Source organism: Neopsephotus bourkii, unplaced genomic scaffold (assembly GCF_033783945.1).
Source record: "Neopsephotus bourkii isolate Nb327-2 ecotype Australia unplaced genomic scaffold, CSIRO-AGI_Nbou_v1 NB_936, whole genome shotgun sequence".
NCBI classification, from domain to species: Eukaryota; Metazoa; Chordata; class Aves; order Psittaciformes; family Psittacidae; genus Neopsephotus; species Neopsephotus bourkii.
The window spans coordinates 284,022-301,767 of NW_026901430.1; the positions used below are offsets into that span (position 1 = coordinate 284,022).

At 36.9% G+C, this 17,746-nt stretch overlaps 1 protein-coding gene across 3 annotated transcripts in view; it reads left to right on the forward strand.

Annotated features, from left to right (window-relative positions):
• The window catches only part of MTM1 (myotubularin 1), a 40,968-nt gene that overhangs the window by 18,611 nt on the left and 4,611 nt on the right, over positions 1–17,746 (forward strand). For all 3 annotated transcript variants that reach the window (XM_061358000.1, XM_061358001.1, XM_061358002.1), the window contains 7 exons: positions 6,505–6,588; positions 7,838–7,987; positions 9,637–9,825; positions 11,672–11,857; positions 12,877–13,083; positions 16,511–16,603; positions 17,421–17,534. In XM_061358000.1, coding sequence (XP_061213984.1) covers positions 6,505–6,588; positions 7,838–7,987; positions 9,637–9,825; positions 11,672–11,857; positions 12,877–13,083; positions 16,511–16,603; positions 17,421–17,534 — 1,023 coding nt within the window. The remainder of the gene's footprint in view (positions 1–6,504; positions 6,589–7,837; positions 7,988–9,636; positions 9,826–11,671; positions 11,858–12,876; positions 13,084–16,510; positions 16,604–17,420; positions 17,535–17,746) is intronic.

The following is a 17,746-nucleotide window of genomic DNA, read 5'->3' on the forward strand; positions in this document are numbered from 1 at the left end:
CTTGTGGAACTCTATCCTTGATCTTCAGCTGGTTCAGTAGCGCTGATGCTTGTGCATCTTTGTGGTGGAAAGAAAGCATCATTGGGACAACAAAGGTCTAAGCCTTTAGTGTCCCGATTTTTTGTCTGTGTTTTTGTGTTTTGTGTCAGATTTTTACCTGACCAGTTTTTATGTGTAATGGAACTATGCATATCCTTAGAGCTGATCCTAAGCAAGAGCTTTTAGGGATGCCTCGCTTCTGTTTTCTTTGTGTTCTACTGTTGTCTGACAAACGGATGGTAAACGCAGCCCAAAACATTACTTCTCAGTAGAGTGTACATACTGTTTTCAAGATTTTTCTCCATCATGATATGAAGAGCAGTGTTTGAAAGCCTGCAATAAATCACAGGTCTGTTGGCAACTCTTTGTTAGTTTCTCAACATTGTCCTGTGTGCTTGCTTCCAGAAGCTAATTCTTGTCTCTCTCCAGTTTGAGCATAGTTTAGGTTCAGATTCCCTCGAATCAATAACATGATGTAAAAATGTGACTGGCAGGTTAGTTGATGTGGAACAAACCGCATAATACTTTGTTGCACTTGTAGACTTGTGCTAGTTGGCAGAAAATTGTTGATGAATGGTTTCTTTTTTAAAGTTTGTTTGGGTTTTGTTTTTTATTGAAGCCAACAAAACAAAAGAACATCCCCCCCAATGTTTGTAGTGCTCCACAAAAGATGAGATATATTTAGTCTCTGTAGTTTAGCTTCTGCATAGCAGCTGTTTCACTTCCTGATCTTATCTTGAAACTATGCATAATTTTTGAACGATTATTTGCCACCATCATACCTGTGTGATATATGTATTTATTTATAGCCATGATAGCTCTGTGGGAATGCCAGTTTTGGTGAGACACACTGGTAGTCATGCGGTCTTCGACCTCTCCTGCTCCCGATGTAGCTAGTTATCCTGATAAAATGTGTGAGAGTCAGATTATGTCAGTGTTGTCATTGCATCTATAAAGATGATCTTAGATGGCAGTGAAGTCTGGCATACATGCCTGTCCAATGGAGAACCTGATTTTGCAAAAAGCATTTTGACTTGGGCCTTCATTCTGAATGACTTCTGTCAATCTCAGTGCAATAATGGCATAAGGTTACGATATTCACAAATGATCACAAGTTAATTATGTAAATACTATGATGTCTGATCTTAGCTTTCAGGCAAACAACTGGCTGAGTTGTAGTAATGACATATTAAAGGCAAGGATAATGGTATCTTTAGTTTTAAACACACTGAGAAACTGACAGCCTTTTCTACTGAGTAAAAGCTTAGTGATTTATAATATATGAAAAGCATCAAGCAGTAAGTTAGACATAGAAAACATACTTCTCTTTGCATGTTTGTAAGACCTTGTCGTAGTTCTGATGCTTTCTTCTTTTGTGATGCATAAGGGTTGAGCAGATATTTAATAAATTGTATATATGTTATATGCTGAAGTAGCATGTGTATTTATCTACTATGATTCCGTAAATAGAGTAAATATGTAACCATTTGTAAATAGATTGCTTGCCAAACTGTTGTCAGATTGCAGCTGCTCTCTCCTTTATCTCACAGAACTACATTGTGCTGTGAGCAACCAGTGTATCGCATACTATTTTTCTGTGCAAAATGGTAATGATAAATTGAAAGTCAAAGGCAAGTACTTAATCTGTAGGAAGACTAAAAAAGAGACTGCGTGTGTTGAAATTGCAGGTTAGCACCTGAATTTTCAAAACCACTGCAAGGAAGTAAACAGAATTATTTGCACAGTGAAGCATAAAAAAACAGCTCACCAAAAACATTGCAAGATTTTAAAGCCTTTTTTGAAGTGAAGCAGTAGCCTTCTGCTTTTAGACTATGGATCTGCAATGAAAACCCTACTTCTCTTTGCATAGAATGGGCTTTAATTTGCTTCTGCAAAAATCCTAACTGATTGTTATTATATGTTACTTGGTTTTACCAACTACAGGTACTGATAAATCACAAGGCTTGCGCCCCATAAGCTTTCTGAGTGGTGGTTTACTAGACTTTTTTTTTTTCTCTTACCTCTTTAGTGCTTTCCTTGATTTTCTTTTTTTTTTTTTTCTGTAGCAGTTGGAAAGAATTTGGAACTGATTTCTAGATAGACTGATAGAAATTGTTGGGCTTCCATCAGACATGGAAGTCTGAATCTGAGTGTCTCTTGTGTGCAGGCTTTACTTTTTTTACATTTCCAACCATGCTTCTTTAATTTGGACACATCTAATGAAGCTGCAGTTGATACAATTCCTGGGAAAATAGGTGGGGTGCAGTAAGAGCTGTGGAAAAGTGCTTTTCATTGAAGAGGCAGAATTAATGACCGTATGAGGGAACAGAATTTCTTGTGTGAAGAAAGAAATTACTATCAGTTAGGTTGGAGGCTCAGAGTACCTAAAGTATTTGGAGAGAAGGAGGGTTTAGGAGGAATATGCCATAGATGTGGAGGGATGGAAAGGTGTGTGGAGGCATTTTTTGGCACCTTTTGTGTGGTGGCAAACTTTTTACTGTACTCTAGTATTTGAAAGGCTTGTCTGTGTGCGCGATGGTGCACTGAGAGAGGCAGGCAGGGGTTTTCTCTTTGTGGAGCCCTGTGATTCCTATAGCTGGTCATGTAGTTTGCCTCTCTGACCTTCTGCTCTCTGCACTCTGAAGCATATAAATACACCCAGGTGGTCCATATGAAATGCCTGCAGGCAGTGAAGTGACTTCCTTGTTTTCATCCTGACACAATCATTGTGTCTGAGGGGCATGAATAGAAAGAAACCTGTATGCACAAAAAGCTATGCCGTGTATTTTTACTAGGGTAGCACCTGAAATCTTACCTCAAGTGATATGAGAACAGTATATTGTAAATGGCATAGCTTCTTCTTCCCATAATTTTTCTTCCCGTTTGCCTGCTGCGCTGTAGAATTGCATTCAGTTTATGTGCACTCTGAGAGGTAAGCTTCATCAATATGAAGTTAAATCAGGACATACAGATACAAACATACTGTGCTTAATCTGTAAGCTTGGGTTATTTAGGGTGAAAGTGGAAATATGTGGAAACATCGCTAGTGCAGATGTGAAGCTTATCTGAACTATAATAAATGCTTCTGGGATCTAAACATGTATTTATCACATTGACAAACCCAGTTATAATGAACAAATGTATTTGGTTTGCCATCAGAATAATAGAAACTCCAACAAATAAATGTTATTCAATATAAATTACTTTATGTTGCTCATATCACATTTTTTCTAAGAAAAATAATGTACAAATGTGTGCCAGATATGGTTTGTACTGATGCAAGTAAGAAAATACAATTGTATCCAAGCATATATCTTATGTTTGCTAAAGTGTCAGTTTCTCAGTATTAAAATGCTGTTGCTTGTTACACTGCAGTTAAACTGTGGTTTGAGATTAGAACTGTGAAAGGAGTATAAATGTGCAGTTTTAAATGCACATTCTGCTACCCTGACTTTTCTACTGTATCATGTTGGAATGCATAGAAGGATACAAATTTTACTTGCGTCTACCGATCTGCTTAAGTGGATATGAATTTATGAGAATCATAGGTTGAGAAATTGCTTTAATCTGTGTATTGTTGAATGGAACCATGCTATGGTTGTCAGAGTGGGAAAGGAAACATTTTTACTCTTTGAAACTGCTTTATGTATTGCTTTGTGTATTTTGTTGTGAGAGACAGGTCTAAGGTAGGCTGGAGTTGTTGTTCTTCAGACTCTAGCATTTATCCTGGACTAAAGCTCAGGCTATCCTCAAAGAATATTTTCAAAATTTGAAAAATGAAGTCGTAAGGGAAAGGCCATTGGGGGTGCTGGGGCAGGATTCAGATCTTTAATCTCTTCTGTACAATGAGTAAGTCTTCTAGTAGTAACCACACTAACTATACAGTCTGTACCCAGTGTTATATTTCAGCCAACTCTTGCAGGAGAAAAATAATTTTTAGTCTTCAGGTTTTTATATACTGCTCACACTTAACTAATGTCCTTGTTGGAGTATACTTGAAGAGCTTTCTATGAATTGCTTGTATAAAAATCTAAGCCCAAGTTTTGCTCCATACACCTTTTCATTCATTGCAGTCTCCTCTTACTCATTAGGCTGAAGGTTTTTCCTGACTTGATTCATACTACCAATAATATTTTTTTCCTTGAGCAATATAGGAAGAATTTGAAGAATGAAGGCATTCACTGCCATGAATGTCAACAGAACTGATGAAGCATAATTGTCAGCTTTAATAGCTGTGGGTTGTGTGACTGAAAGCTTTTGCAACAGATGTGGTAAAGCTGCCGTAGCAAAGTGTTTTAAGTGAAACATACTGTACGTAGTAGGAAATTATTCTTTCAGAAAGAATTTTGTTCATCCCCTCTTCAGGCCTAGTAATTTTATCCCTGTTTTTTTTAAAAGGTGAAAACAAAATACACTTTTCCATCTGCATTCTTGTGGGTTATTTTGTGGGTTACATGAACAGCATAGCTGCCACTTCTTTCTAGTTTGGAGCAGCACCCTCTTTATCAGTAAAATCTCTTATGAAATAGGAGACACAGTAATACCCTCGTATTGCTTAAGCTGGGTAGTTTTTAAGTTCTCACATTTGCAGTTAGTGGCAACTTAAATAATATATTCTTGCCTTTGAGACATCTTTTAAATGATCTGTTAGGATTCCTGTGTTTCTGTTTTCTACTGTGATAAGATTCTCCTTTGTCTCTGATCCCTTGGTAAATTCTTAGCATAGTTGCTCTTCAGGATATGGCAAATTCCTTTGAGGAGGAGGGGATGGTTTCTGTGCGTAGCTGTTTATTCATTTCAGCAAATCACTTGCATCTACTGCTTTACATAGTGATATTTCTATTTTGCTGTGTTCCTAGTTTGCAATGAAAATAACTTTTTTTCAGTTGTTGTTTTTTTTATTTAACTTCTGATACTTGTATGTACTTCTGATGGAATATTCTTTTTCCTGATACAGCTGATGTCCACCTCTTTACTTTTCCTTTCTTAATCTCTCCCTCCATCCCACTTGATAATAGGGTTTTTTTAGGCAAAAGAATCAGTAATCCTTACTTACACTGAAGGCCTTTCTACTTTAAAAATGGTGAAGAGGTTCAGAAAACACAACTTGGGAAGGCATTGTTCACTTCTGCAAACCTGCCAGTGAATATACTTGCTCTAAAATACTGATTTAATTTAAAAATCCAGTTTCTAGAAGCTAGTGGGAAAAAGTATATTGTGTGAGCAATGACATCCTGTTAAAATGCTCATTGATTTGAAACACATGAGGGGAAAGTCCCCCTTCTGGAGGGATTCAGTTTTGTGTTGTGATTAGAGCTGTTTACTGTTTAAACCACTGTACCACATTAGGTTAAACAGAATTGCCTTGAGCCCTTAAGGTCTGCCTGCATAAGTTCTTAAGAAACCTCTGCGTATGGTGCACTTGGGAAGCATTGCCTTACCTCAGTAGATGTAACCATGACACCTTAGAAACATGGTTATGGGGCATCTTCTTGCTTGTCAGGTTTTCTGCATTTCTGCTTAGTTCAGAAAAGCAGAAATGCAGAAAATGGTTGCCTTTGAAAACGATGTATGTTTGGGTTGTTAAGTTTTACCTTCCAGTTTCTTCTTTTAATGTCTTTGAATACCTAGGAGACCTTGAGCTTTTTTTGTTACAAACAAGCTATGATGAGCTCTGGAATGCTCTCTGCTCTTGTCTGCTGTTGCTTAATTAGCTCAGGACAACATATTCTCTTCTGTGTTCTGTAACAACTTAGTTTCATGCTCCAGTTGGCATCTGAAGAATTTGTAAGCCACCAAAATGCATTTTCTCAATGAAGGAGATTCTCAAAATAATAAAAAATTCTGCTTTCATCATAAACTGTAAAAACAAGCTAAGGAAGAACTGGGGTTAGTTGAAATTGGTTGAATGGAGTAGGAAGCTAAAAGGTATGAGGATGTTCTTGGAATCCTGGGTGAGGATGCTGAGTCTTGAGAGTGAGCAATAAAACAAGAGAAAAGTAGATAGTGTAGCCTGTTAACATATTTTTATATCACTTTTGGTGGCAACTTTTTAATTTTTATGGAATTTTATGGTAAATTGGATTTCTCTGAATAAGGATCAGTTGGGGAGGGGGTGCAGAAAGAAGGCTGCTTCCTAATGGCAGTGAATAGAAATTAAAATATTTTTATGCTTTCAATTTAGCATCTAATATTTTATGTAGTAGTTGCAGATTCACCTATTGTCACTTCTTGTTTCAACTGTTGTCACATTTTCATTATTTCATTGCAGATCTGTATTGTTTGTCCTTGCTCTTTGCTTTATTGCTTTACAACCTTACACATACCAGATTTAAAGGGAGAGAACGGGTGTGGTGTCAGTGTTTTGGGGCAGGCATTAGGTTATACCTAATGATGATGATGAGCCGTCATATTTGCCCCTGTCAGTCAGAGCTTGGTGTAATAAGTTTCCTTTGCATCCTACAGCTTTTTTTTGCATTTGTGAATGAAGAAAAGTTTTCTGAAAATGGATGGATGGTGTACAGGCCGATGTCTGAATACAGGAGACAGGTGAGTTATCAAAGTTGCTGTTGCCTGGTGCTTTCCTATCTGGCAACTGACATAGAGGAATTATTGTTTATATATTTCTCTTATGAGCTCCTTTATGGGGGGAGCTGAAAATGGGAGAAGATGGGAATACAATTCAGAAAAGAAAATAAAGAAAAATAAAACACTGGAAGCTTTAAAAAAATAAATTAGAATGTCACAGGAAGGTAGTTCTTGCTCTTTGAAGGAAGTTATTGATACCTCTTACAATGTGCCACTGTTAAATGAGCAGGGGACAGGGAGAATGTGCCAAATATGTAACTACAGTGCCCTAAATATAGGTTTGATTTGGTCTGCCCCTTCCTGAAGTGAAGGGGGGGGAGCAGATTATTTTAGAAACAGCATTGCTTTACAGAAGTTATTTATGTGTATGTCTGTATTCTGCCTTGCTCTTTAGGTGATTTCAGAAACATGTCAATGAAAGAGGATGATATATTTAATTTTAAAATGTCATTTAGACTATTTATTTTTGCTTTAAATATTACTTCTTCTTTTAAGCAAACAATAAGAACTACCTTAGATGTTTTTGTTCCACCATAGTTTTCTGATTTGACATTTAGATGTCTAAGATTCAAAAAAGGTAAAATACAAACACCCACATGTGCATGAACCCCACTGTGCATGTGTAGAGGGCTTATCAGTCTTTCTCGGTTTCCTGGCTTCTGTTTATGAAATACCTTACTGAGCAGACGGCAGCTAAAAGTTCTTGTTTCTCCATAAGTAAGCTACCCTGAATCTTATTTCTAACTTAAAGCTACTATCAGGCTACAGGGAAGAAGGGTTGAGGTGAGAATTCTTCCACCTGTCTTCTCAGAACCATAGTTTCTTTTCAGCAAAGGAAAATGGAAGGGCAGAGCTTTGAGGGAGGAGAGAAGGTGATTTTGTTTCCTCAATTCCACAGTCAAATACTTCTGCTAGTTTTAATCACTGTTTTGAAACTTGTTGCAAGAATAGATTTGTGTGTAATAAGAATAGAACTGTGTATGTAAGAGCATGAGAGATAGTTGTTTAAAGCTGTGAATCCATCAGCAATGAGGTGTTTTGTGTGGTCTTGTAATATTTTTTTTTCTTCCATTGTTTTGAAACAGAGTTATAGTTTAATTAAATTGGTAGGTTGTTGCCACCATGTGGCCATAATGTCATGTAAAATTCAAGAGCAGACTTATCATTTCTACAGCGAAAAGGACATTGAAAAAACTTCATTATGTTTTAGGGACTGCCTAATGATCGGTGGCGAGTAAGTTTTATTAATGAACATTACGGGCTGTGTGACACATATCCATCACTCTTGGTAGTGCCATATAATGCAACGGATGATGATCTCAAGAAAGTTGCTGCCTTTAGGTCTCGAAACAGAATCCCGGTGAGTATTATGAGAAGAAAGCTCCCTTGCAGTGTAGCTAGTTTTAAGTATGCATCCAAACAGTATTTTGCTGAGCACAACAGAGGATGCTTATTTTGGAAGTGGTTACAGCAAAAGTGTTTTGATTGGCTCGTGGTTTTTGCTGCTTGAAACTAGCGTCTTGGCCAAGCCACAGTTTTGTCCCCCCTCACCCCCCGCAACAATCACGCATTCCATCTTGGTTGGTTTTAACTTGACTTTTCTATGCTAGCACTGCAGATTCCTTTTTCTTAATCAAGTATGAGCCTCAGACTGCCATCTGTACTAGTTTATTGACTATTGTTGGATGCATGTAAAATGTGATCACAACTGTTTTCCTCCTGTAAGCAAACCACATGGCATTTAAACATAGTTCCAATGGTCAGTCCTAAAATAAGATCTCATGCATAGTCTGTGGAGTGAGTTCTTGGGCTTTTTAGGACTTAAACTGGGATGTGCAATTTATATTTGACATTTTGGGTATATTTCTGTAACCAAAATTCTTTGGGGTGAGAGAATTTTTATGTATCGGCTCTTTACAGCACTACAGAAAATACTCATTTCTGTCATAATACAATCTGTTTTAAGTAGTATTTCTATTTGGTTAACTTGGAAGAGGTGCTATATTCTTAGCCAGTATCAGAAAGCTGCCTTGAATCTCACTTAATTTCAAACAGATGCAAAACTCGATATTATAAATATTTGTTAGATATGGGATTCACTAACTAGTGAATCCCATATCTAGAATAGGCTAGGCCTATAATTATACATTTACTATATATGCACAGATGCGTATGTATAATATATAATGTGTATAAAATATATATGTGTTATTTATATATATATATATTGTGTGTGTGTGCATAAGTTCTTATAAGTGGGCTGTATCTTCTCAGTCATTTAAAATTCATGACAGGGCTTTTGTGTGTCTGTACCAGTGAGAGTCATTTCCTTGGCAATAGTAATTTTATTCTTGTCAGGAAATAACCAGTCATGCTCACCCCCACACACACTAACAGGTCTCATGTCTGGATATTTCCCTGGGCAGCTCACTACCACTTATTTCTGGTAACTGTCCTCTGTCTCACAAGAACAAGGAAGGCAGCATGTGCTTTGCTTCAGAGCCTCCTCTTTGTAAAGAGGGCTGAGGAACAAACAGTGCTTTAAAGAGAAGGTTAAACATTCAAGATACTGCAGAAAGGTTCAACTTTCCTTCTTTGCCTAAAGTAGAAGTTCTACAAGAACAGGAGCATCTTAGTCATAGTTTCTACAATGAGTTCATTCTTGTGAATTGTTTATTAGTCTCAGCAGACATTGCTGTGTTTGTTTCCAGTTTGCTTTTCAGAATTATTTGTGTGACCTAAAACTTGTAGGAAAATATTAAAACACACTGTATTACATAGGTTAGTATAATTCCAGTAAGAGTTAAACCTGTAAAAGAATGGACTCTTTTATTATTATTAAATTTTATGAGCCTAAAGTGAAGCAGTTGACATGTCTGGGGATTATCTTTTGAAGAAATAAAATAATTGTTAATTTTCATACTATTTATTTTAAAGAATAAATTGGGTTTTAAAGTTATTCGAAGAAATACATTTTATTAAAAATTACTGGTTTTGACATGTGAATAGGTTCTGTCATGGATTCATCCAGAGACTCAAGCTGTTATTATGCGCTGCAGTCAACCCCTTGTTGGAATGAGTGGCAAGCGGAATAAAGATGATGAAAGATACCTTGATATCATCAGGGAGGCCAATGGGCAAATCTCAAAACTGACCATCTATGATGCTAGGCCCAATGTCAATGCTGTTGCAAACAAGGTAAACAGATGCTTAATCGTCGTTATTTGTGAAAGAAGGTGGGGAGAAGACTGAGTTTGAGGTTTTGGGGAACATTAATAATATTAATATAGATAATTTTGCATAATCAAATACTATGGCTCAAGGCCATGGAAGACGTGGCAGCTCTGAGAATACCACAGCACCTAAGGTAGGACATAGAGAGCACAGAATAGAGATACTATGCTACTATACAGAAATGGAGGTAGTACTAATGGGGAAAGGCTGTACTGTACTTCAGGTTATTGTCCGATGTGTAGCTGGTGGCATAATGGCTTATAAAGGCAAAATTTACTTATCACAATTCATGGCATGACAAGTTTTTGCCATCTGCAGGAAATGCTGTGATTTTGCAGCTCTCTGAGGCTGAGGGATCTGGAATTGTTTAGCTTGGAGAAAAAGAGGTTCAGGGGAGACCTTACGGTTCTCTACAACTACGTGAAAGGGGGATGGAGTGAGGTGGGGGTTGATTGGTTCTCCCAAGTAACAAGTGATAGGACAAGAGGAAACTGTGCCAGGGGAGGTTTAGATTGGATATTAGGAGCAATTTCTTCCCCAAAAATGTTATCATGCATTGGAACAGGCTGCCCAGGGTAGTGGTTGAGGCACCATCCCTGGAGAGATGTAAAAGCTGTGCAAATGTGGCCCTTAGTGACGTGGTTTACTGGTGGACTTGGCAGTGCTGGCTTAACAGTTGGACTCGGTGATCTTAAAGGTCTTTTCCAGTATAAATGATTTTATGATCCTGCCTCTGGAAAACCTCATCAGTGGCACTGTGTCCTAAAATAGTGTGGGTTTCTGCTTACTTCTGTGACCAGGTACATCCTTTGTTGTGGTGGTGATAAAATGCTTTGAGAGAGCAGCAGTAGAACAGACTTTTACTTATGTGGCTTTTTAATTTCTTAACATCTAAATACATGTTTAGCCTTTAGCAGTAAAATTTAATGTTAGAAATGTAATTTTAAACTTTAATGTTATTATGAACTTACTTCTTAAAGGCAGAATCGAAGATTCTTGAACTTAATTCTTAAATGAAATGTAGCTTATTCTAACACTTGAATTTAATTTTATGTATCCAAACATTTTTATCATATTTCTCTAATTGTATATCAGTTCAGTTTTAGTAATAAATAACCAGGCAGTTTAAATACAGGAAAGGAGGATTTTTTTACTTATTTATTATTTAGTTTTATTTATTTATTGGTGATGGTTTCTTTGGTAGCAAGTTTGCACTGGTAAATCTGAGATTCTGCTTTCTTTTGAATTAGTGGTGTAAAGAAACAGACAAATCCTTTGATTTTTATTTTTTTTTTCCTAATTGTTAGGAAAGAAAGAAATGAGCAGTTTTATCCCCTGGAAGTGATGGTCTATTATGTATTGAGTAATTGTTGTTTTGTATGCTATACTTTACATTTTAATTTAACTTTAATAATCTGTCTGGGAAGTCAGTTGGTTTCTCTTGTGTTCAGAATCATGAATTTGTTTAGTCTTTGGTGGGGAAAGTGAACATAACTAAAGAAAAAATATCGACATTGTAATGTCAGTTGGTCAATAAAGGAACAAGGCTACCTGAAGCAACTTCAGTGTCTTTCTGGCCATGTGCTATACTTAATAAACTTTGTCCCTTTGGAAAGGCCCCTGGCAATTCTTCGCCAGAATGTGCCCCTCCAAAGCTTGTATCCAAGACTGATGTTTTACACAAGCGGCTGAAATTCAATATTGCCCAACTACAAAATAAAGTATAAATAAAATTCCCTTCTTGCTCCATTGAAAAGTTGCTATGTGAGTGCATATATACTAAAGTTCATTTTAGAAATGTTGTTTGTAGGCAACTGGGGGAGGATATGAAAGTGAAGATGCATATCCCAATGCGGAACTTTTCTTCTTGGACATTCATAATATTCATGTCATGCGGGAATCTTTGAAGAAGTTGAAGGACATTGTTTATCCTAATGTGGAAGAATCACACTGGTTGTCAAGTCTGGAATCAACCCATTGGTTAGAACATATAAAGGTAACTTTTTACTGTTTATTTGAAATAACATTTGTCTAAATCTGTTTTATCAGACTTGTTTTCTTTGTTAGACTTTGCTATAGTCCTGATATGAAACACGTCAAACAACTTGGGCTGCAAAACCAACATCACTGATTGTTGGCTTTTTACCAACTAGAGTATGTTATGAGATCTCATTACTAAGCAACAGTAGGTACAGTCAACATTTATTGTCTGCTTCAAGTCAAATGTCAGTCTTTCATAGAGGAATGCATTGTTATTCTGATTGTGTATTATGTGTGTGAGAACTGATTTATTTTGGTCTCTAGCAGAGCAGGACTTGCAGGTAAGTGTCATTGTGAAGGGTTAGTAATTACTTTAGTTGTGACTATGTATGTGACTGGTTTGTGAATAATGGTCTTGTACATAAATCTTGTAAATGTAAACTTTGTAATTTCCATCTTGTAGCACAAATAAAATACTAAAACTGTTAACTCACCAGTGTTCTTACCAGTTGTTGTTTGAACCTTTTACCTCAAGTACAGCTCTGCAAAAGAACTGAGCATTATGTAATGAATTCTAATTAATAAATTCTTAATTTTGTTAGTATTTGGAAAATAAATACATTAAAATTGTACAAACCCTTTTTCCAACAACAGAGACATTTCAGTCATTTAGTTAAAAGAGACAAATGAAAAACAGAATTTTTAGAATATATCCTATGGTAAATCCTCTCTTTCTTCAAAAAGCAGCTTATGTTCTTCAGTTTATCCAGGTTACTGTTTTCTGTTCTATTTATTAAGAATTTGCTGTGAGATGAATTAGATCTTAACAGCGGATTAGGGAACCAATCTGTTTTTTTTAATGCAAGAAATTTACTTGATCTCCTAGAAAATTCTCTTCCAATTAGTACAGCATGCTCTTTAGGTCTTTTAGTTGAAACACTAACAATTTAGATACTGTGTAGATACAAAGAAATCAGTCTATTTTTTTAGAATGGTAATACTGATATGTGGTTGGTGTCTGTTCCTCTTTGCCAGCTTGTTTTGACAGGAGCTATTCAAGTGGCAGACAAGGTATCCTCAGGAAGGAGCTCTGTGTTGGTTCACTGCAGCGATGGCTGGGACCGGACAGCACAGCTAACATCACTGGCCATGCTGATGCTCGACAGCTACTACAGAACGATTGAAGGTTTTGAAGTTCTGGTGCAGAAAGAGTGGATAAGCTTTGGACACAAATTTGCGTCGGTAAGAATTAGAAGATAATTGCCAAGAATGCAACATTAATATTCTGGAAAGCTTTTAATGTTAAACTACTCATTGTGCTAACATTTTATAATACTTTTCATTACTTTAGAATTCTGATTTAAAATATTTCTAGGTAGATCTGAGCAGAGGTTTTGTTTTTAGACCTGTTTGGTTAATATTTTTTTTTACCATTCTTCCTCTGAGAGCTCATATTTTGTCCTTTGCAGCCTTTTAAAAGCACATAATTGCTAGGGTCATATGTGGTTTTTGAGCAAAGAAAATGAGAAGGCACAAAAATTATGTCTTCCCAACTTTTCAGAAGATCAAATAAGGCTGCGACATGAGGCTGCTCCCTCACCCTCCTTTTGCACTATTTTGAATCTTGTGAGAGGCAGATGCATCTGGCCAGTGCCTTTGAATATTTTAGCACTTCTTCCCAAATGCTCTAAACTTGTCATAATAGCTCTCAGGAGGCTGTCACTGGTAATGCTGGCTGTAGCTCTGTTGAGTTGTCTTCTGAATGCTTAGAAGGTTAAGCAGAAATTGTCCCTAGCACGTGCTTAATATCCCTATCCATGTGTGATTTGAAGTCCATGGGAGTTTGTGTTAGGAAACTTTCCGTTCGAAACTTAGTGAACTTCTGTTAAATTTGGCAGCTAACCATTTAACCAGGATATCTATATGAAGAACATCTATGGAGACGAAATCTATAGAGAAGCAAAATGGGTTGCCAGGGAGAGTGTGCTGGAGTATGTAAGCATACAGCAGAAGTTGGGAGCTTTACAAGACTCTTCCTTGTTGATGCTGAACCTTGTAATTAACACCAAGAAGTTTCCATACCTTCAGGAGAAGCTTTTTGCACAGTTTGTCCCTAGTAGAATATACTAAAGGTATTATTTAATATTGCTAAAACTGGGAAAACTGGCAATCTGGAAAAGTAAAGAAATGGACAAACATGCCTATGTGTGTATTTCATGCCCACTTGACATTTGCAAGTATCTCAGTAATTTGGAAATTCATGTATAGCTACTCAGCATGAAGCACTGCGTGGCTAAGTGCTCTTGTAGGCTGTGGCAGGCTTTGATCTGACATTGTAAAGGTGTTTTGAGGCTTGGGAGATTTGCATTTTGATTGTTGAGAGTGGTATCTGCAGTAGTCCATTATTATTATTTTTTTTGCATGCTTACCTGTAGTCTTCAAATAGTGATGTGTTACATGAACTTTTGAAGTATTCTATCTTGGTACAAAACACTGGCTTGACTTTTCATTTTCTTACTGTGTATTTTAAAAAATGTTACAGTCATGATACAGATAAAATCAGCTTTTATAACTAGGAGACTTGTAACCTAGCACATGGGTTACGGTTTAGGACAAAGCTTAAAAAGCTGTGTGTCTTTCACTGTGATGAATAAATTCAGATCATCTATGGTTCTTTTCATTAAACCATTAATTTTGCTTTGAGTAATCAAAGGAGCTTGTTATCTTTCAACAGATAATGTTTTCTGCCTGCTGGTGAGGCAGGACTTTTACACACCTTCCAGATGACTAGCTCAGTCCACTGGTTCATCTCTGACAATGCAGCAGCAATAAGGGTGATTTAAATAGCTTGCCTTTGCTTAAACTGCTGTTTTATTTTCCTGACTTGCTCACTTGAGTAGTAATCTTTGGAAATGGTTGAAGGCACTCTCCCTTAGCCATCTGCTGTTTTCTAGGTGTACTGTATGTTTTGATTTGTTGTTTGGCTTATAGTGAAAGCAGTCCTTTTCTGGAGTTGCTATAGTTGTAGTGGAGTCACCATCTCTGCAAGTATTTAAAAGGTGTGTAAATGTGGCACTTAGTGACATGGTTCAGTGGTGGACTTGGAAGTGCTGGGTTAATGGGTGGACTCAATGATCTTAAATGTCTTTTCCAACTTGGAAATGGAAGCAGAAAATATTGCGATCATACATGCAGTATTTTAGTTTAGTGAGTTGTAATAGTGAGGATTAGGCACTTCCATGTGTTTGGCACTTCCTGAACCTCATTTCTGGAACTGTTGTTATGCCTCCCTCAATCAGGGATTTGAAGAAGAATAGGTGTTTCTTATATTGTCTGGGTTAAAGCAAGGCTCATGTTTTCATTAACATAACAAATAACTAAATAGTAGACTACTTAATAGTTCTTCTCTATAATTTCTGTCTAATGAAGTGTGCAATAAGTTTCCTTAGGGAATTCTGTACCCCAGCTTTTCTATGTGTAGTGAACTTAATGCATTATCCAGATGATAGAATTGCTTGCTATGTGGAAAGTCATTTTTATAATGCATTCTAGTATAAGAAATATGAGACAAACATAATTATAGATGGAGAGTACTCAGACATCCTGAAACTGCCAACTATAGTGGAAGTGGAGGGGCTTTCAGTCCTTACTTCAGACTTACTGAACACATGTATGGCTCTGTTAACAGATACCACGGATTTTTAAACCAGGAAAACTGAAGAGGCGGGAGACCAATTTGTTTGTGTTCTCTGTGGTGCTTTTTCTAGTTATTTGCTACTGCTGACTGAGTTCAGTTATTATCAGTTCCTCATCTCCCCCTATTTCCTGCCTTTCAGTTCTATTATTCTAAACTATCTTGCAAGTCCTCGCACAGAGTACTGTACTGGCTTTATGATCTGTCACATCCTTAAGACATTAAGCTTGCTATCTTGCAGGCAGATAGACAGTATCTTAGTTCAACATGCATGATCATCTTTCGTCTCCTCCAGGTAAGTACACTCAAGCAGGATTGTAGAGCTAACGGAATCTCTTCTCTGAATCTCTTAACCTGTTCTCAGCTACCAAATGTGAAAAAGAAGCTTTTAACAAACCTACTTTTTGTCTTTAGGGAGAATTCTTTTGTTACTTGGGACTCCTCACAAAAGGTGGCTCACCCAAGCTTTGAAAATGCTGTGTTATTTCTTTGTTAAGACCATTAATGTTAACTTTGAGCTCTTTCATGTTCTGCCTCAGGGTGAATCTTCAGGTTGTGAGGCAAGGGAAGAGAAGAACCTGTGTGGATAGTTTGATCTAGGTTCTCTGGTGACTTAGATTACAAAAAAAAAGACAAAGTATACAACTTGGATTTTGACAAACTTGATATATAGTTTGCAACAAGGCTTGTTTACTTGCAAAGTAATGGATGCTTTAACAGTTCTGCTTGTCCAGTAACTAGGAGGTTTTTATATTGGAACCTATTATTCCTTTGGAATATTTCTCATGCACCTTTGGAACAGCTTTGCAGTATTTCTCTATATCCGAATCTCTCGGTGCAGTGACTAACTTTGAAATCATAAGAACAAGTTGCTCTATTACAGAAGCATTAATATTCTACTGCAAAATAAGAAACAGTGTCTGGCCATAAAATAGACTGTTTTGGTTAACAGGAGTCTGTATTGCTTCATTTCAGAGAATAGGCCACGGTGACAAAAATCATGCTGATGCAGACAGATCGCCCATCTTTCTCCAGTTCATTGATTGTGTGTGGCAGGTGTCCAAGCAGGTATGTGTTGTTTTTCAGAAGGTAACATTGTTAAGAGATTACTGAATTAAGAACCTAGAGTTTTGTTTAAACAAAAGTATTTGCAGAGGACAGCATACCTCTCTGCTCTGATGCTCTAGCCAAAAAGCGTGTTTTTACTTTTAAACCATACCATCTCTCTAACGTATTTCCAAAAGTGGTGTACAAGCTGTAGTTTTGTTGCATAATGCAGCATCAGCTATGCATGGAAAGCTGCTGTGTTTTGGATCCGGGCTTCTCAGAAACACATGGAGAGATGTGACCCAGCAAAATGCTTTTACCAGAATTGCATCCAGCTATCTCAGTAGGGTCTGTGTTTCACTTCACCATTTTTGTAAAGCTGTCCCTTGGAACACAAGAACAAATGTGCTTTTATCAAAGCTTGGGAGCTGTTGAGTGCTGTGATTTAAACATTGCGTTTTCAATAAGTAAGGAAACAAAACAGCTATGCCAAGAATTAGAAATAGTCCTTATTTTCCTGATTGGTGCACTATGCATATCTTATTCTTTTGTGATAGTAAAAATGAAACTAACCATTCTGTATTTTATTCTTTTTAGAAATTAAAGGCAGTTAGAATGTTTTGAGAAGAGTTCTTTTCATTGACTAGTTTGAGAAAGTTGAACACCTCATGTCATCTGTACACTTACTCTGCTATAAAGCATATGAAAATACTGCCTTGAAAAGTATTTGTAGATGTATTCAGGCTTCTAAATGCCACTTTTAGCCTCTTAACCAAGGCATGTGCATCCCTCCCTGCTTTTACAATGTAAAGAACAAATTTGTCTTTTCCGGTTTCAGTTTCCTACAGCCTTTGAATTCAATGAGCAGTTCTTGATTACAATCCTGGATCACTTGTACAGCTGCCGGTTTGGTACTTTCTTGTATAACAGCGAGTCTTCTAGAGAAAAAGAGGTTAGTCTTTTTATGTCTAAAAAGCCGTGTTCATTCGAAGCATATGCTTGTGTATGTTGTACTGTTGTCTTGATTCTAGATGATTACAGACAGTTTTGGTTGTGTTGTATTTGGTTGTATTCCTTGTAGGACAGTGGTTTTGAGCTGCCTTTCTCATTATAGAATAGTTAGATGGTAAATTCTTTGGGTTTAGTAACTTAAATACTACATGG